The 21,926-nt window shown below is 43.3% G+C and overlaps 1 protein-coding gene across 5 annotated transcripts in view; it reads left to right on the top strand.

Moving 5' to 3' along the window:
* The window catches only part of LOC148057979 (protein TANC2-like), a 46,712-nt gene that overhangs the window by 17,340 nt on the left and 7,446 nt on the right, over nucleotides 1–21,926 (top strand). For 2 of the 5 annotated variants that reach the window (XM_087782669.1, XM_087782664.1), the window contains exons 5-20: nucleotides 5,077–5,711; nucleotides 5,798–6,199; nucleotides 11,053–11,133; nucleotides 11,188–11,388; nucleotides 11,447–11,581; nucleotides 12,127–12,323; nucleotides 13,345–13,453; nucleotides 13,759–13,881; nucleotides 16,395–16,532; nucleotides 16,595–16,693; nucleotides 16,902–17,096; nucleotides 19,217–19,310; nucleotides 19,524–19,657; nucleotides 20,163–20,286; nucleotides 20,360–20,535; nucleotides 20,586–20,718. In XM_087782669.1, coding sequence (XP_087638795.1) covers nucleotides 5,077–5,711; nucleotides 5,798–6,199; nucleotides 11,053–11,133; nucleotides 11,188–11,388; nucleotides 11,447–11,581; nucleotides 12,127–12,323; nucleotides 13,345–13,453; nucleotides 13,759–13,881; nucleotides 16,395–16,532; nucleotides 16,595–16,693; nucleotides 16,902–17,096; nucleotides 19,217–19,310; nucleotides 19,524–19,657; nucleotides 20,163–20,286; nucleotides 20,360–20,535; nucleotides 20,586–20,718 — 2,976 coding nt within the window. The remainder of the gene's footprint in view (nucleotides 1–5,076; nucleotides 5,712–5,797; nucleotides 6,200–11,052; nucleotides 11,134–11,187; nucleotides 11,389–11,446; nucleotides 11,582–12,126; nucleotides 12,324–13,344; nucleotides 13,454–13,758; nucleotides 13,882–16,394; nucleotides 16,533–16,594; nucleotides 16,694–16,901; nucleotides 17,097–19,216; nucleotides 19,311–19,523; nucleotides 19,658–20,162; nucleotides 20,287–20,359; nucleotides 20,536–20,585; nucleotides 20,719–21,926) is intronic. The other 3 variants (XM_087782668.1, XM_087782666.1, XM_087782667.1) reach the window with 3 other exon arrangements.

Below are 21,926 nucleotides of genomic sequence, written 5' to 3' on the forward strand. Positions count from 1 at the left end.
GCTCTTTGTTCCTCTATGTTGCTCTTTGTTTCTCTTTGTTCCTCTATGTTGCTCTTTGTTCCTCTATGTTGCTCTTTGTTCCTCTATGTTTCTCTTTGTTCCTCTATGTTCCTCTTTGTTTCTCTTTGTTCCTCTATGTTGCTCTTTCTTCCTCTTTGTTCCTCTTTGTTTCTCTTTGTTGCTCTTTGTTTCTCTTTGTTTTTCTTTGTTTCTCTTTGTTTTTCTTTGTTCCTCTATGTTGCTCTTTCTTCCTCTTTGTTCCTCTTTGTTGCTCTTTGTTTCTCTTTGTTGCTCTTTGTTTCTCTTTGTTTCTCTTTGTTTTTTTTTGTTCCTCTATGTTGCTCTTTCTTCCTCTTTGTTGCTCTTTGTTTCTCTTTGTTTCTCTTTGTTTTTTTTTGTTCCTCTATGTTGCCCTTTGTTTCTCTTTGTTCCTCTATGTTGCTCTTTGTTTCTTTTTGTTCCTCTATATTGCTCTTTTTCTCTTTGTTGTTCTTTCTGCCTATTTGTTCCTCTATGTTGCTCTTTGTTCCTCTTTGTTTCTCTTTGTTCCTCTATGTTGCTCTTTGTTTCTCTATGTTGCTCTTTGTTTCTCTTTGTTCCTCTATGTTGCTCTTTGTTTCTCTTTGTTCCTCTATGTTGCTCTTTGTTTCTTTTTGTTCCTCTATATTGCTCTTTTTCTCTTTGTTGTTCTTTCTGCCTATTTGTTCCTCTATGTTGCTCTTTGTTCCTCTTTGTTTCTCTTTGTTCCTCTATGTTGCTCTTTGTTTCTCTATGTTGCTCTTTGTTTCTCTTTGTTCCTCTATGTTGCTCTTTGTTTCTCTTTGTTTATCTATGTTGCTCTTTGTTCCTCTATGTTGATCTTTGTTTCTCTATGTTGCTCTTTGTTCCTCTATGTTGATCTTTGTTCCTCTATGTTGCTCTTTGTTTCTCTTTGTTCCTCTATGTTGTTCTTTGTTTCTCTTTGTTGTTCTTTTTTATCTTTGTTGCTCTTTGTTCCTCAATGTTGCTCTTTGTTTCTCTTTGTTGTTCTTTGTTCCTCTATGTTGGTCTTTGTTTCTCTTTGTTCCTCTATGTTGCTCTTTGTTTCTTTTTGTTCCTCTATATTGCTCTTTTTCTCTTTGTTGTTCTTTCTGCCTATTTGTTCCTCTATGTTGCTCTTTGTTCCTCTTTGTTTCTCTTTGTTCCTCTATGTTGCTCTTTGTTTCTCTATGTTGCTCTTTGTTTCTCTTTGTTCCTCTATGTTGCTCTTTGTTTCTCTTTGTTTATCTATGTTGCTCTTTGTTCCTCTATGTTGCTCTTTGTTCCTCTATGTTGCTCTTTGTTCCTCTATGTTTCTCTTTGTTCCTCTGTGTTTCTCTTTGTTCCTCTATGTTCCTCTTTGTTTCTCTTTGTTCCTCTATGTTGCTCTTTGTTCCTCTATGTTGCTCTTTGTTCCTCTATGTTGCTCTTTGTTTCTCTTTGTTCCTCTATGTTGTTCTTTGTTTCTCTTTGTTGTTCTTTTTTATCTTTGTTGCTCTTTGTTCCTCAATGTTGCTCTTTGTTTCTCTTTGTTGTTCTTTGTTCCTCTATGTTGGTCTTTGTTTCTCTTTGTTCCTCTATGTTGCTCTTTGTTTCTTTTTGTTCCTCTATATTGCTCTTTTTCTCTTTGTTGTTCTTTCTGCCTATTTGTTCCTCTATGTTGCTCTTTGTTCCTCTTTGTTTCTCTTTGTTCCTCTATGTTGCTCTTTGTTTCTCTATGTTGCTCTTTGTTTCTCTTTGTTCCTCTATGTTGCTCTTTGTTTCTCTTTGTTTATCTATGTTGCTCTTTGTTCCTCTATGTTGCTCTTTGTTCCTCTATGTTGCTCTTTGTTCCTCTATGTTTCTCTTTGTTCCTCTGTGTTTCTCTTTGTTCCTCTATGTTCCTCTTTGTTTCTCTTTGTTCCTCTATGTTGCTCTTTGTTCCTCTATGTTGCTCTTTGTTCCTCTATGTTGCTCTTTGTTTCTCTTTGTTCCTCTATGTTGCTCTTTGTTCCTCTATGTTGCTCTTTGTTCCTCTATGTTTCTCTTTGTTCCTCTATGTTCCTCTTTGTTTCTCTTTGTTCCTCTATGTTGCTCTTTGTTCCTCTATGTTTTTCTTTGTTCCTCTATGTTCCTCTTTGTTTCTCTTTGTTCCTCTATGTTGCTCTTTGTTCCTCTATGTTGCTCTTTGTTCCTCTATGTTTCTCTTTGTTCCTCTATGTTCCTCTTTGTTTCTCTTTGTTCCTCTATGTTGCTCTTTCTTCCTCTTTGTTCCTCTTTGTTTCTCTTTGTTGCTCTTTGTTTCTCTTTGTTTTTCTTTGTTTCTCTTTGTTTTTCTTTGTTCCTCTATGTTGCTCTTTCTTCCTCTTTGTTCCTCTTTGTTGCTCTTTGTTTCTCTTTGTTGCTCTTTGTTTCTCTTTGTTTCTCTTTGTTTTTTTTTGTTCCTCTATGTTGCCCTTTGTTTCTCTTTGTTCCTCTATGTTGCTCTTTGTTTCTTTTTGTTCCTCTATATTGCTCTTTTTCTCTTTGTTGTTCTTTCTGCCTATTTGTTCCTCTATGTTGCTCTTTGTTCCTCTTTGTTTCTCTTTGTTCCTCTATGTTGCTCTTTGTTTCTCTATGTTGCTCTTTGTTTCTCTTTGTTTCTCTTTGTTCCTCTGTGTTTCTCTTTGTTCCTCTATGTTCCTCTTTGTTTCTCTTTGTTCCTCTATGTTGCTCTTTGTTCCTCTATGTTGCTCTTTGTTCCTCTATGTTGCTCTTTGTTTCTCTTTGTTCCTCTATGTTGCTCTTTGTTCCTCTATGTTGCTCTTTGTTTCTCTTTGTTCCTCTATGTTGTTCTTTGTTTCTCTTTGTTGTTCTTTTTTATCTTTGTTGCTCTTTGTTCCTCAATGTTGCTCTTTGTTTCTCTTTGTTGTTCTTTGTTCCTCTATGTTGGTCTTTGTTTCTCTTTGTTCCTCTATGTTGCTCTTTGTTTCTTTTTGTTCCTCTATATTGCTCTTTTTCTCTTTGTTGTTCTTTCTGCCTATTTGTTCCTCTATGTTGCTCTTTGTTCCTCTTTGTTTCTCTTTGTTCCTCTATGTTGCTCTTTGTTTCTCTATGTTGCTCTTTGTTTCTCTTTGTTCCTCTATGTTGCTCTTTGTTTCTCTTTGTTTATCTATGTTGCTCTTTGTTCCTCTATGTTGCTCTTTGTTCCTCTATGTTGCTCTTTGTTCCTCTATGTTTCTCTTTGTTCCTCTGTGTTTCTCTTTGTTCCTCTATGTTCCTCTTTGTTTCTCTTTGTTCCTCTATGTTGCTCTTTGTTCCTCTATGTTGCTCTTTGTTCCTCTATGTTGCTCTTTGTTTCTCTTTGTTCCTCTATGTTGCTCTTTGTTCCTCTATGTTGCTCTTTGTTCCTCTATGTTTCTCTTTGTTCCTCTATGTTCCTCTTTGTTTCTCTTTGTTCCTCTATGTTGCTCTTTGTTCCTCTATGTTTTTCTTTGTTCCTCTATGTTCCTCTTTGTTTCTCTTTGTTCCTCTATGTTGCTCTTTGTTCCTCTATGTTGCTCTTTGTTCCTCTATGTTTCTCTTTGTTCCTCTATGTTCCTCTTTGTTTCTCTTTGTTCCTCTATGTTGCTCTTTCTTCCTCTTTGTTCCTCTTTGTTTCTCTTTGTTGCTCTTTGTTTCTCTTTGTTTTTCTTTGTTTCTCTTTGTTTTTCTTTGTTCCTCTATGTTGCTCTTTCTTCCTCTTTGTTGCTCTTTGTTTCTCTTTGTTTCTCTTTGTTTTTTTTTGTTCCTCTATGTTGCCCTTTGTTTCTCTTTGTTCCTCTATGTTGCTCTTTGTTTCTTTTTGTTCCTCTATATTGCTCTTTTTCTCTTTGTTGTTCTTTCTGCCTATTTGTTCCTCTATGTTGCTCTTTGTTCCTCTTTGTTTCTCTTTGTTCCTCTATGTTGCTCTTTGTTTCTCTATGTTGCTCTTTGTTTCTCTTTGTTCCTCTATGTTGCTCTTTGTTTCTCTTTGTTCCTCTATGTTGCTCTTTGTTTCTTTTTGTTCCTCTATATTGCTCTTTTTCTCTTTGTTGTTCTTTCTGCCTATTTGTTCCTCTATGTTGCTCTTTGTTCCTCTTTGTTTCTCTTTGTTCCTCTATGTTGCTCTTTGTTTCTCTATGTTGCTCTTTGTTTCTCTTTGTTCCTCTATGTTGCTCTTTGTTTCTCTTTGTTTATCTATGTTGCTCTTTGTTCCTCTATGTTGCTCTTTGTTTCTCTTTGTTCCTCTATGTTGTTCTTTGTTTCTCTTTGTTGTTCTTTTTTATCTTTGTTGCTCTTTGTTCCTCAATGTTGCTCTTTGTTTCTCTTTGTTGTTCTTTGTTCCTCTATGTTGGTCTTTGTTCCTCTATGTTGCTCTTTGTTCCTCAATGTTGCTCTTTGTTTCACTATGTTGCTCTTTGTTGTTCTTTGTTCCTCTATGTTGCTCTTTGTTCCTCAATGTTGCTCTTTGTTTCACTATGTTGCTCTTTGTTGTTCTTTGTTCCTCTATCTTGGTCTTTGTTCCTCAATGTTGCTCTTTGTTCCACTATGTTGCTCTTTGTTGCTCTTTGTTCCTCTTTGTTCCACTATGTTGGTCTTTGTTCCTCTATGTTGCTCTTTGTTCCTCTATGTTGCTCTATGTTGCTCTTTGTTCCACTATGTTGGTCTTTCTTCCTCTATGTTGCTCTTTGTTCCTCAATGTTGCTCTTTGTTTCTCTTTGTTCCACTATGTTGGTCTTTCTTCCTCTATGTTGCTCTTTGTTCCTCTATGTTGCTCTTTGTTTCTCTTTGTTCCTCTATGTTGCTCTTTGTTTCTCTTTGTTCCTCTATGTTGCTCTTTGTTCCTCTATGTTGCTCTTTGTTCCTCTAAGTTGGTCTTTGTTTATCTTTGTTGTTCTTTGTTTCTCTTTGTTTATTTTTGTTGTTCTTTGTTTCTCTTTGTTTGTCTTTGATGCTCTTTTTTGCAAACAAACTATTTTCAATTTATTTATTTTTTCTATGTCTCTCACATGATTGGCTGAAAGTTTGATCGTTTCAATGTCAAATCTTCTCACATGATTCCATGGTTTTGAATCAAAGCCACCAGCTCTGCTCACCTGGAGGACCTGGCGTACCTGGACGAGCAGACCAGACTCGTGCCCTCCAGGACGTCGCTCCGGATGCCCCGACAGAATTCTGGGAGTCGAGCCCAGAAGGAAAACAGAGGTGAAGCAACATGTTCTCTGAAGTCCAGGTGTTTGATTTTCAACCGTCCGGTTCGTCCAGTTCGCTTCACGCCGTCGCTCAACCTGAAGCCGCTGCACTTCCACGTCCCGGGACTCTCGTCCGACTGGATGTTCGCCGGCCGCGACTGGCTCTTCCAGGAAGTGGACGCTTGTCTCCGGAGCGACGACCCGTCCTGCAACCGAGGCGTGGTCATCGTGGGGAACATGGGCTTCGGCAAGACGTCCATCATTGCACGTCTGGTGGCGCTCAGCTGCCACGGGCGCCGCACGTGTCCGAGCGCCGCGGCGAGCCAGACGATGCCCAAACGTGAGCCGAGCTTTTCTGCTGAGAAGAGAACGTTCGCTGACGCTTCTTCATCCTCAGAAGGTGCTTCGTTCTCCGGTGATTCCCCCGCCAGAGGAGACCCGCAGGAGGCTGGAGGGAGCTGTCCAGGGACTCCAGAGATGAAGAGGAGGCAGCAGGAGGCGCTCAGGAGGCTCGCAGCCCAGGTCCACCAATACACCTTGATGACCTTTGACCTCACCGTGCATTGAAGGTCGTCTTCGTGGCTGAGTCTTGTGATCGTGTCTCACAGGTGGTGTCGTACCATTTCTGCCAGGCCGACAACTGCCACACATGTTTGGTCCCTGAGTTCGTCCACAACATGGGAGCGACGTTGAGTGACAGCCCTCAACTGTCGGCATATCGCGACCTCCTGCGTCGCTCGCCGCAGCTGCAGAGCGCGCTCAGTCTGCGCTCCTGCATCCAGGACCCCAGCGCCGCCCTGCAGAGGGGCATCCTGGAGCCCCTGGAGGGTCTGTGTCGGGAGCGCAAGATTCACCTGGAGGGGGCGCTGATTTTACTGATCGACGGTCTGAACGAGGCGGAGTTTCATCGGCCGGACTACGGCGACACGCTGACCTCCTTCCTGTCCAAGAACATCCAGAAGTTTCCTCCGTGGTTGAAGGTCGTGACGACTGTCAGGAGCACACAGCAGGTGACGACGTGTAATACTCGAGTCATAATCAATACTCACATTAATACTCGAGTCATAATCAATACTCACATTAATACTCGAGTCATAATCAATATTCACTGTAATACTCGAGTCATAATCAATACTCACAGTAATACTCGAGTCATAATCAATACTCACAGAAATACTTGACTCCTAATCAATACTCATAGTAATACTCGAGTCCTAATCAATACTCATAGCAATACTCAAGTCATAATCAATACCCACAGTAATACTCGAGTCATAATCAATACTCACAGTAATACTCAAGACATAATCAATATTCACAGTAATACTCGAGTCATGATCAGTACTCACAGTAATACTTGAGTCATAATCAATACTCACAGTAATACTCGAGTCATAATCAATACTCACAGAAATACTCGAGTCATAATCAATACTCATAGTAATACTCGAGTCATAATCAATACTCACAGTAATACTCGAGTCATTATCAATACTCACAGTAATACTCAAGACATAATCAATATTCACAGTAATACTCGAGTCATGATCAGTACTCACAGTAATACTCGAGTCATAATCAATACTCACAGTAATACTCGAGTCATAATCAATACTCACAGAAATACTCGAGTCCTAATCAATACTCATAGTAATACTCGAGTCATAATCAATACTCACAGTAATACTCGAGTCATAATCAATACTCACAGTAATACTCAAGACATAATCAATACTCACAGAAATACTCAAGTCCTAATCAATACTCATAGTAATACTCGAGTCCTAATCAATACTCACAGAAATACTCGAGTCATAATCAATACTCATAGTAATACTCGAGTCATAATCAATACTCACAGTAATACTCGAGTCATTATCAATACTCACAGTAATACTCAAGACATAATCAATATTCACAGTAATACTCGAGTCATGATCAGTACTCACAGTAATACTCGAGTCATAATCAATACTCACAGTAATACTCGAGTCATAATCAATACTCACAGAAATACTCAAGTCCTAATCAATACTCATAGTAATACTCGAGTCATAATCAATACTCACAGTAATACTCGAGTCATAATCAATACTCACAGTAATACTCAAGACATAATCAATACTCACAGAAATACTCAAATCCTAATCAATACTCATAGTAATACTCGAGTCCTAATCAATACTGATAGTAATACTTGAGTCATAATCAATACTCACAGTAATACTCGAGTCATAATCAATACTCACAGTAATACTCAAGACATAATCAATATTCACAGTAATACTCAAGTCATAATCAGAACTCACAGTAATACTCGAGTCATAATCAATACTCACAGTAATACTCGAGTCATAATCAATACTCACAGAAATACTTGAGTCCTAATCAATACTCATAGTAATATACTCGAGTCATAATCAATACTCACAGTAATACTTGAGTCATAGTCAATACTCAGAAATACTTGAGTCATAATAAATACTCACAGTAATATTCAAGACATAATCAATACTCACAGAAATACTCAAGTCCTAATCAATACTCATAGTAATACTCGAGTCATAATCAATACTCACAGTAATACTCAAGACATAATCAATACTCACAGAAATACTCAAGACATAATCAATACTCACAGAAATACTCGAGTCCTAATCAATACTCACAGTAATACTCGAGTCATAATCAATACTCACAGTAATACTCGAGACATAATCAATACTCACAGTAATACTGGAGACATAATCAATACTCACAGTAGTACTCGAGTCATAATCAATACTCAGTAATACTCAAGTCATAATCAATACTCACAGTAATAGTCGAGTCATAATCAATACTCACAGTAATACTCGAGTCATAATCAATATTCACTGTAATACTCGAGTCATAATCAATACTCACAGTAATACTCGAGTCATAATCAATACTCACAGTAATACTCGAGTCATAATCAATACTCACAGAAATACTTGACTCCTAATCAATACTCATAGTAATACTCGAGTCATAATCAATACTCATAGCAATACTCGAGTCATAATCAATACCCACAGTAATACTCGAGTCATAATCAATACTCACAGTAATACTCGAGTCATAATCAATACTCACAGTAATACTCGAGTCATAATCAATACTCACAGAAATACTCGAGTCATAATCAATACTCACAGTAATACTCGAGTCATTATCAATACTCACAGTAATACTCAAGACATAATCAATATTCACAGTAATACTCGAGTCATGATCAGTACTCAAAGTAATACTCGAGTCATAATCAATACTCATAGTAATACTCGAGTCATAATCAATACTCACAGTAATACTCGAGTCATAATCAATACTCACAGTAATACTCAAGACATAATCAATACTCACAGAAATACTCAAGTCTTAATCAATACTCATAGTAATACTCGAGTCCTAATCAATACTGATAGTAATACTCGAGTCATAATCAATACTCACAGTAATACTCGAGTCATAATCAATACTCACAGTAATACTCGAGTCATAATCAATACTCACAGTAATACTCGAGTCATAATCAATACTCACAGAAATACTCGAGTCCTAATCAATACTCAGAAATACTTGAGTCATAATAAATACTCACAGTAATATTCAAGACATAATCAATACTCACAGAAATACTCGAGTCCTAATCAATACTCATAGTAATACTCGAGTCATAATCAATACTCACAGTAATACTCAAGACATAATCAATACTCACAGAAATTCTCAAGACATAATCAATACTCACAGAAATACTCGAGTCATAATCAATACCCACTGTAATACTCGAGTCATAATCAATACTCACAGTAATACTCGAGTCATAATCAATACTCACAGTAATACTCGAGACATAATCAATACTCACAGTAATACTGGAGACATAATCAATACTCACAGTAATACTCGAGTCATAATCAATACTCACAGTAATACTCAAGTCATAATCAATACTCACAGTAATACTCGAGTCATAATCAATACTCACAGTAATACTCGAGTCATAATCAATACTTACAGTAATACTCAAGACATAATCAATACTCACAGAAATACTCAAGTCCTAATCAATACTCATAGTAATACTCGAGTCATAATCAATACTCACAGTAATACTCAAGACATAATCGATACTCACAGAAAAACTCAAGTCCTAATCAATACTCACAATAATACTCGAGTCATAATCAATACTCACAGTAATACTCGAGTCATAATCAATACTCACAGTAATACTCGAGACATAATCAATACTCACAGTAATACTGGAGACATAATCAATACTCACAGTAATACTCAAGACATAATCAATACTCACAGTAATACTCAAGACATAATCAACACTCACAGTAATACTCGAGTCATTATCAGTACTCACAGTAATACTCGAGTCATAATCAATACTCACAGTAATACTCGAGTCATAATCAATACTCACAGTAATACTCAAGACATAATCAATACTCACAGTAATACTTGAGTCATAATCAATACTCACAGTAATACTCAAGTCATAATCAATACTCACAGTAATACTCGAGTCATAATCAATACTCACAGTAATACTCGAGTCATAATCAATACTCCCAGTAATACTCGAGTCATAATCAATACTCCCAGTAATACTCGAGTCATAATCAATACTCACAGTAATACTCGAGACATAATCAATACTCACAGTAATACTGGAGACATAATCAATACTCACAGTAATACTCGAGACATAATCAATACTCACAGTAATACTCAAGACATAATCAATACTCACAGTAATACTCGAGTCATAATCAATACTCACAGTAATACTCGAGTCATAATCAATACTCACAGTAATACCCAAGACATAATCAATACTCACAGTAATACTCGAGACATAATCAATACTCACAGTAATACTCAAGACATAATCAATACTCACAGTAATACTCGAGTCATAATCAATACTCACAGTAATACTCGAGTCATAATCAATACTCACAGTAATACTCGAGTCATAATCAATACTCACAGTAATACTCAAGACATAATCAATACTCACAGTAATACTCGAGTCATAATCAATACTCACAGTAATACTGGAGTCATAATCAATACTCACAGTAATACTCGAGTCATAATCAATACTCACAGAAATACTTGAGTCCTAATCAATACTCATAGTAATATACTCGAGTCATAATCAATACTCACAGTAATACTCGAGTCATAATCAATACTCACAGTAATACTCAAGACATAATCAATACTCACAGTAATACTCGAGTCATAATCAATACTCACAGTAATACTCGAGTCATAATCAATACTCACAGTAATACTCAAGACATAATCAATACTCACAGTAATACTTGAGTCATAATCAATACTCACAGTAATACTCGAGACATAATCAATACTCACAGTAATACTCAAGACATAATCAATACTCACAGTAATACTCGAGTCATAATCAATACTCCCAGTAATACTCGAGTCATAATCAATACTCACAGTAATACTCGAGTCATAATCAATACTCACAGTAATACTCAAGACATAATCAATACTCACAGTAATACTCGAGTCATAATCAATACTCACAGTAATACTCGAGTCATAATCAATACTCACAGTAATACTCGAGTCATAATCAATACTCACAGTAATACTCGAGTCATAATCAATACTCACAGTAATACTCGAGTCATAATCAATACTCACAGTAATACTCAAGACATAATCAATACTCACAGTAATACTCGAGTCATAATCAATACTCACAGTAATACTCGAGTCATAATCAATACTCACAGTAATACTCGAGTCATAATCAATACTCACAGTAATGTTGTTGCAGGACATCACGCGCTCGCTTCCCTTCCGTCACATCTCTCTGGACCAGCTGGACGAGAACGGAGCCATCGATCAGGACCTGGAGGTAACGTGAGTCTGGTTCTTGGGAGCTTTCTGCTCATACCTGGTTGTTGTGCAGAGTTACCTGATGACGCGCATCAACAGCAGCGCAGAGATCCAGAGCAACATGTCGCTTAGCAACGGTCGCCTAGACAACACGGCCATCGTCAAGCTGGTGACTCACCTGAAGAGTCTGAGCCGAGGGTCCTACCTGTACCTGGAGCTCACCCTGGACCTGATCCAGGCGGGCTTCCTGGTGCTCAAGAGCTCCAGCTTCAAGGTACGCCGCCGCCGCCGTGACCAAGGCAGGCGCTGAACTCTTGTTGCCGTGGTTACAGGTGGTCCCCGTCAGTCTGGCCGAGGTTTACCTGCTGCAGCTCAACATGCGTTTCCCGACTCAGTCGTCGTTCCAGAGAGTTCTGCCGCTGCTCAACGTCGCCGTGGCAACGCTGCACCCGCTGAGCGACCAGCAGGTAAAGACTCCGCCCACTTCCTGTCGCCGCGTTTCCTGGAGTTGATTATGTTTCAATTATTCAAACTTTTCTATTTCACTAGCACAATAACTTAGTATCATGTTATTATTAGTGACTATTACTATTGTTACTTGGAATAGAATATAGTCTTAAATGTACAAGGTCAAATAAATCAATGTTATTACGTGAGTTATTACATGTATAAGAACAAACGTGTGTCTGTTATTACATGTATAAGAACAAACGTGTGTCTGTTATTACATGTATAAGAACAAACGTGTGTCTGTTATTACATGTATAAGAACAAACGTGTGTCTGTTATTACATGTATAAGAACAAACGTGTGTCTGTTATTACATGTATAAGAACAAACGTGTGTCTGTTATTACATGTATAAGAACAAACGTGTGTCTGTTATTACATGTATAAGAACAAACGTGTGTCTGTTATTACATGTATAAGAACAAACGTGTGTCTGTTATTACATGTATAAGAACAAACGTGTGTCTGTTATTACATGTATAAGAACAAACGTGTGTACACAGTTGTTCGAGGTCGTGAACTCTGCAGCTCTGCTCGGAGGATCGATGACGTGGAGTGAGTTCGTTCAACGTCTCGATCAACTCTCGTCGTTTCTGCTGCGACGCTCTGACGGAACACGTATGTTGAACCACACGTCCTTCAGGGAGTGGCTCGTCTGGAGGGAGGACGGGCAGGACGAGCGCTTCCTCTGTGACCCTAGGTACGTCTGACCTCTGACCCCGAGACTCGCTGACCCCCAGTACACCTGAACTCTGACCCCCGGTGTGTCTGACCTCTGACCCAGAGACTTGCTGACCCCCAGTACATCTGTCCTCTGACCCTGAGACTCGCTGACCCCCAGTACATCTGTCCTCTGACCCTGAGACTCGCTGACCCCCAGTACATCTGACCTCTGACCTTGAGACTCGCTGACCCCCAGTACATCTGACCTCTGACCCTGAGACTCGCTGACCCCCAGTACATCTGTCCTCTGACCCTGAGACTCGCTGACCCCCAGTACATCTGTCATCTGACCCTGAGACTCGCTGACCCCGAGTACATCTGTCCTCTGACCCCCGGTGTGTCTGACCTCTGACCCAAAGACTTGCTGACCCCCAGTACATCTGTCATCTGACCCTGAGACTCGCTGACCCCCAGTACATCTGACCTCTGACCTTGAGACTCGCTGACCCCCAGTACATCTGTCCTCTGACCCTGAGACTCGCTGACCCCCAGTACATCTGACCTCTGACCTTGAGACTCGCTGACCCCCAGTACATCTGTCATCTGACCCTGAGACTCGCTGACCCCCAGTACATCTGTCCTCTGACCCTGAGACTCGCTGACCCCCAGTACATCTGTCCTCTGACCCTGAGACTCGCTGACCCCCAGTACATCTGTCATCTGACCCTGAGACTCGCTGACCCCCAGTACATCTGTCCTCTGACCCCCGGTGTGTCTGACCTCTGACCCAAAGACTTGCTGACCCCCAGTACATCTGTCATCTGACCCTGAGACTCGCTGACCCCCAGTACATCTGTCCTCTGACCCTGAGACTCGCTGACCCCCAGTACATCTGACCTCTGACCTTGAGACTCGCTGACCCCCAGTACATCTGTCCTCTGACCCTGAGACTCGCTGACCCCCAGTACATCTGACCTCTGACCTTGAGACTCGCTGATCCCCGGCACGTCTGACCCCTGACCCCTGGTACGTCTGACCCTACACCTGGTGTGTTGCAGGAGTGGACACACACTGCTGGCCTTCTGGCTCTGCAGGCAAGACAGGAAGTTGAACCGACAACAGACTCTGGAGCTCAGTCATCATATCCTCAAGGCTCACATCTACAAGGTGTGTTTGAACTCAATACTCTCTTCTTTGACTGTCATAATGTTTCATTTAGTTCATAAATGTATCTTGTTTCATATTGTGTTGTTATTATTATTATGTTGTTGTTATTATATTTTAATATTCTGTTCATGTATTTCTTATGTTAGTATGTTATGTCTTTATACGCTCAAATACTTACTATTGTTATTATTATTATTGTTTTTATTGTTATTATTATTGTTGTTTTTGTTATTATTGTTATGACTTTTCTGATCTAATTCCAATAATTTTGAAATCAATCAAATCCAAACATACTTGTGTTTCAGGGACTCAGTAAGAAATTAGGAGTTTCTTCGTCCGTGCTTCAGGGTCTGTGGTTGTCGTACAGTACTGACAGTGTGAGTGGAGCGTTGACCTCACTGAGGAACCTCTACACACCCAACATCAAGGTACACACAACACTGCACACCCAACATCAAGGTACACACAACACTGCACACCCAACATCAAGGTACACACAACACTGCACACCCAACATCAAGGTACACACAACACTGCACACCCAACATCAAGGTACACACAACACTGCACACCCAACATCAAGGTACACACAACACTGCACACCCAACATCAAGGTACACACAGCACTGCACACCCAACATCAAGGTACACACAACACTGCACACCCAACATCAAGGTACACACAACACTGCACACCCAACATCAAGGTACACACAACACTGCACACCCAACATCAAGGTACACACAACACTGCACACCCAACATCAAGGTACACACAACACTGCACACCCAACATCAAGGTACACACAACACTGCACACCCAACATCAAGGTACACACAGCACTGCACACCCAACATCAAGGTACACACAACACTGCACACCCAACATCAAGGTACACACAACACTGCACACCCAACATCAAGGTACACACAACACTGCACACCCAACATCAAGGTACACACAACACTGCACACCCAACATCAAGGTACACACAACACTGCACACCCAACATCAAGGTACACACAACACTGCACACCCAACATCAAGGTACACACAACACTGCACACCCAACATCAAGGTACACACAGCACTGCACAACCAACATCAAGGTACACACAACACTGCACACCCAACATCAAGGTACACACAACACTGCACACCCAACATCAAGGTACACACAACACTGCACACCCAACATCAAGGTACACACAACACTGCACACCCAACATCAAGGTACACACAACACTGCACACCCAACATCAAGGTACACACAACACTGCACACCCAACATCAAGGTACACACAGCACTGCACACCCAACATCAAGGTACACACAACACTGCACACCCAACATCAAGGTACACACAGCACTGCACACCCAACATCAAGGTACACACAACACTGCACACCCAACATCAAGGTACACACAACACTGCACACCCAACATCAAGGTACACACAACACTGCACACCCAACATCAAGGTACACACAACACTGCACACCCAACATCAAGGTACACACAACAGTACACACTCAACATCAAGGTACACACAACAGTACGCACTCAACATCAAGGTACACACAACAGTACGCACTCAACATCAAGGTACACACAACAGTACGCACTCAACATCAAGGTACACACAACAGTACGCACTCAACATCAAGGTACACACAACAGTACGCACTCAACATCAAGGTACACACAACAGTACGCACTCAACATCAAGGTACACACAACAGTACGCACTCAACATCAAGGTACACACAACAGTACGCACTCAACATCAAGGTACACACAACACTGCGCACCCAACATCAAGGTACACACAACAGTACACACTCAACATCAAGGTACACACAACAGTACACACTCAACATCAAGGTACACACAACAGTACACACTCAACATCAAGGTACACACAACAGTACACACTCAACATCAAGGTTCACACAACAGTACACACTCAACATCAAGGTTCACACAACAGTACGCACTCAACATCAAGGTACACACAACACTACGCACTCAACATCAAGGTACACACAACAGTACGCACTCAACATCAAGGTTCACACAACAGTACGCACTCAACATCAAGGTACACACAACAGTACGCACTCAACATCAAGGTACACACAACAGTACGAACTCAACATCAAGGTACACACAACAGTACGCACTCAACATCAAGGTACACAAAACAGTACATACTCAACATCAAGGTTCACACAACAGTACACACTCAACATCAAGGTACACACAACAGTACACACTCAACATCAAGGTACACACAACAGTACACACTCAACATCAAGGTACACACAACAGTACGCACTCAACATCAAGGTACACACAACAGTACGCACTCAACATCAAGGTACACACAACAGTACGCACTCAACATCAAGGTACACACAACAGTACGCACTCAACATCAAGGTACACACAACAGTACGCACTCAACATCAAGGTACACACAACAGTACGCACTCAACATCAAGGTACACACAACAGTACGCACTCAACATCAAGGTACACACAACAGTACGCACTCAACATCAAGGTACACACAACAGTACGCACTCAACATCAAGGTACACACAACCGTACGCACTCAACATCAAGGTACACACAACAGTACACACTCAACATCAAGGTACACACAACAGTACGCACTCAACATCAAGGTACACACAACAGTACGCACTCAACATCAAGGTACACACAACAGTACGCACTCAACATCAAGGTACACACAACAGTACGCACTCAACATCAAGGTACACACAACAGTACACACTCATCATCAAGGTACACACAACAGTACACACTCAACATCAAGGTACACACAACAGTACGCACTCAACATCAAGGTACACACAACAGTACACACTCAACATCAAGGTACACACAACAGTACGCACTTCTGTCCCACAGGTGAGTCGTCTGCTCATCATGGGCGGGGCTGACGTGGATCAGCGCACAGACGTGCTCAACAGCGCCCCCCTGCTGTGCGTACACGCTCACCTGGGTCACCTGGACGCCGTGGCTCTGCTGTTGGACCACGGAGCTCAGGTGAGTCGACCCAAACTTCACTTTTCTGACCCTGACCTGAGACCCTAACGTGGCGTGTGCAGGTCGACGGCAGGTCACATGACGGCCAGACCGCGCTGGGATTGGCCGCCTCGGCCGGACACATGGACGTGGTCAGCATGTTGATCCAGCACCGAGCGAAGGTAGGAACTCTCACTGACTTCCTGTCAGCGCCCCCTTGTGGAGACTTTTTATCTTTCACCCTGAAATATGAGAAAAACATTGATTTAATATAAACGAAAATAAACATTAACTAAATACATTGAACACAATAACATCTGGTAATAGTTCAAATAAAAGTAATACATATGATGAACGTTCTTCTGAACCGTCACTGACGTGTTCGCTCAGGTGGGTCACGTGGACAGCTCCGGCAGGTGTGTCCTGGTTCACGCGGCTCAGCGGGGCCACCTACAGGTGCTGCGCTTCCTGCTCAAGCACACGGTGGAGTGGAACTGCAGTACCTGCTGCGGACAGAGGGGGGCGAGCCGGAGCCAGGCGGTGCAGCAGGCCTTGATCGCGGCCGCGGGCGCAGGACACGCTGAGGTGAGCAACACGCCATCGAACACGCCATCGAACACGCCATCGAACACGCCATCGAACACGTCATCGAACACGCCATCGAACACGCCATCGAACACGCCATCGAACACGTCATCGAACACGCCATCGAACACGCCATCGAACACGCCATCGAACACGCCATCGAACACGCCATCGAACACGCCATCGAACACGCCATCGAACACGCCATCGAACACGCCATCGAACACGCCATCGAACACGCCATCGAACACGCCATCGAACACGCCATCGAACACGCCATCGAACACGCCATCGAACACGCCATCGAACACGCCATCGAACACGCCATCGAACACGCCATCGAACACGCCATCGAACACGCCATCGAACACGCCATCGAACACGCCATCGAACACGCCATCGAACACGCCATCGAACACGCCATCGAACACGCCATCGAACACGTCATCGAACACGTCATCGAACACGCCATCGAACACGCCATCGAACACGCCATCGAACACGCCATCGAACACGCCATCGAACACGCCATCGAACACGCCATCGAACACGTCATCGAACACGTCATCGAACACGCCATCGAACACGCCATCGAACACGCCATCGAACACGCCATCGAACACGCCATCGAACACGCCATCGAACACGCCATCGAACACGCCATCGAACACGCCATCGAACACGCCATCGAACACGCCATCGAACACGCCATCGAACACGCCATCGAACACGCCATCGAACACGCCATCGAACACGCCATCGAACACGCCATCGAACACGCCATCGAACACGTCATCGAACACGCCATCGAACACGCCATCGAACACGCCATCGAACACGCCATCGAACACGCCATCGAACACGCCATCGAACACGCCATCGAACACGCCATCGAACACGCCATCGAACACGCCATCGAACACGCCATCGAACACGTCATCGAACACGCCATCGAACACGCCATCGAACACGCCATCGAACACGCCATCGAACACGTCATCGAACACGTCATCGAACACGGCATCGAACACGCCATCGAACACGCCATCGAACACGCCATCGAACACGCCATCGAACACGCCATCGAACACGCCATCGAACACGCCATCGAACACGTCATCGAACACGCCATCGAACACGCCATCGAACACGCCATCGAACACGCCATCGAACACGCCATCGAACACGCCATCGAACACGCCATCGAACACGCCATCGAACACGCCATCGAACACGCCATCGAACACGCCATCGAACACGCCATCGAACACGCCATCGAACACGCCATCGAACACGCCATCGAACACGCCATCGAACACGCCATCGAACACGTCATCGAACACGCCATCGAACACGCCATCGAACACGCCATCGAACACGCCATCGAACACGCCATCGAACACGCCATCGAACACGCCATCGAACACGCCATCGAACACGTCATCGAACACGCCATCGAACACGCCATCGAACACGTCATCGAACACGTCATCGAACACGCCATCGAACACGCCATCGAACACGCCATCGAACACGTCATCGAACACGTCATCGAACACGTCATCGAACACGTCATCGAACACGCCATCGAACACGCCATCGAACACGCCATCGAACACGCCATCGAACACGTCATTAATGAACACGCCATCGAACACGTCATTAATGAACACGTCATCGAACACGTCATTAATGAACACGTCATCGAACACGTCATCGAACACGTCATCGAACACGTCATTAATGAACACGTCATCGAACACGTCATCGAACACGTCATCGAACACGTCATCGAACACGTCATCGAACACGTCATTAATGAACACGCCATCGAACACGTCATCGAACACGTCATTAATGAACACGTCATCGAACACGTCATCGAACACGTCATTAATGAACACGCCATCGAACACGTCATCGAACACGTCATTAATGAACACGCCATCGAACACGTCATCGAACACGTCATTAATGAACACGTCATCGAACACGTCATCGAACACGTCATCGAACACGTCATCGAACACGTCATCGAACATGTCATTAATGAACACGCCATCGAACACGTCATCGAACACGTCATCGAACACGTCATTAATGAACACGTGTGTCTGTAGATGGTCTTGTATCTGCTGGATCGTCCTGAGGACGAGCAGAGGGAGGAGGAGAAGGTTGAGGTCGACACTGCAGACAGTCTTTGGGGAGAGACAGGTGCGTCTCCCTCTAGTGGTGAAAAAAACAACTACATGTTACATTAGAATATTATTTGAAGTATCATTTAATTGAGTCTTGATTGAATGAATGTTTTTACACGTAATACAGTAAATGTCAAGTGAATAAATACTTCATGACTGACAGCATGTGATCCATTACTGTTGAAAACAACATGAAACAGAAATGATTCAACATGATTGATCCTGTCAGCGCTGACGTCAGCAGCAGCAGGAGGAAGGTTGTCGGTGTGTCGCCTGTTGCTGCAGCACAGAGCTGCCCTCGAGCAACACAGCAGAGCCGGAGTCAAACCCATGATCAGCGCCGTGAAGAGAGGAAACACTGAGGTGAGGGTTAGGGTTAGTGACTCACTGTGACTCACTGTGACTCACTGTGACTCACTGTGACTCACTGTGACTCACTGTGACTCACTGTGACTCACTGTGACTCACTGTGACTCGTGTGACTCGTGTGACTCACTGTGACTCACTGTGACTCACTGTGACTCACTGTGACTCACTGTGACTCACTGTGACTCACTGTGACTCACTGTGACTCGTGTGACTCACTGTGACTCACTGTGACTCGTGTGACTCACTGTGACTCACTGTGACTCACTGTGACTCGTGTGACTCACTGTGACTCACTGTGACTCGTGTGACTCACTGTGACTCACTGTGACTCACTGTGACTCGTGTGACTCGTGTGACTCACTGTGACTCGTGTGACTCACTGTGACTCGTGTGACTCAGTGACTCGTGTGACTCGAGTGACTCGTGTGACTCAGTGACTCGTGTGACTCAGTGACTCAGTGACTCAGTGACTCAGTGACTCAGTGACTGGACTCCTCAGGTGCTGCAGCTGCTGCTCACTCACGGCGCTGACATCAACACCACGGACCCTCAAGGCAGGACTGCTCTGATGACGGCGTCCTCTGAGGGTCATGTGACGGCGGCTCGGCTGCTGCTGGATCGCGGTAAAGATTCTTTTGAAAACATTGTAAACGGAAACATTTGAGTGAATTGAACTTGAGTTCTGATGGACTTCAGGAGCTTCTCTGGACCGGACCGACCGTGAGGGTCTGACCGCCCTGAGCTGGGCGTGTCTGAAGGGTCAGCTGGTGCTGGTGCAGGAGCTGGTGCGGCGAGGAGCCTCCACCTCGCACGCCGACCGCAGCGGCCGCACGCCTCTGGACCTGGCGGCCTTCAGGGGCGACCCGGGAGTGGTGAGACCCCACACACCTCGCTCCAGACCCGGACTCACACCTGTGTGCAGGTGCAGCACCTGGTGGATCACGGCGCTTCCGTGGAGCACGTGGACTGCAGCGGCATGAGACCCCTGGACCGAGCGGTGGGCTGCAGGAACACCACCACCGTCATCGCACTGCTGAAGAAGGGAGCGAAGATCGGTGAGAGACACACACATGATAGACACACACATGATAGAGACACACACATGAGACACACACATCATAGACACACACATGATAGAGACACACACATGAGACACACACATGATAGAGACACACACACACACACATGATAGACACATGATAGAGACACACACATGAGACACACACATGATAGAGACACACACACACACACATGATAGACACACACATGAGACACACACATTATAGAGACACACACACACACACATGATAGACACACATGATAGAGACACACACACACACACACATGAGAGACACACACATGATAGACACACACATGAGACACACACATGATAGAGACACACACACACACATGATAGACACACACATGATAGACACACACATGATAGAGACACACACACACACACATGATAGACACACACATGATAGACACACACATGAGACACACACATGATAGAGACACACACACACACATGATAGACACACACATGAGACACACACATGATAGAGACACACACACACACACATGAGAGACACACACATGATAGACACACACATGAGACACACACATGATAGAGACACACACACACACATGATAGACACACACATCATAGACACACACATGAAAGACACACACATGAGAGACACACACATGATAGACACACACATGAGAGACACACACATGATAGACACACACATCATAGACACACACATGATAGACACACACATCATAGACACACACATGATAGACACACACATGATAGAAACACACATGAGAGACACACACATCATAGACACACACATGATAGACACACACATGAGAGACACACACATGAGAGACACACACATCATAGACCCACACATGATAGACACACACATGAGAGACACACACATGAGAGACACACACATCATAGACACACACATGATAGACACACACATGAGAGACACACACATGATAGACACACACATGAGACACACACATGAGACACACACATGATAGACACGCACATGAGAGACACACATGATAGACACGCACATGAGAGACACACACATGAGACACACATGATAGACACGCACATGATAGACACGCACATGAGAGACACACACATGAAAGACACACACATGAGAGACACACATGATAGACACGCAAATGAGAGACATGCACATGAGAGACACACACATGAGAGACGCACACATGAGAGACA

This window comes from Callionymus lyra, unplaced genomic scaffold (genome assembly GCF_982586985.1).
Source record: "Callionymus lyra unplaced genomic scaffold, fCalLyr1.hap1.1 HAP1_SCAFFOLD_243, whole genome shotgun sequence".
NCBI lineage: Eukaryota > Metazoa > Chordata > Actinopteri > Syngnathiformes > Callionymidae > Callionymus > Callionymus lyra.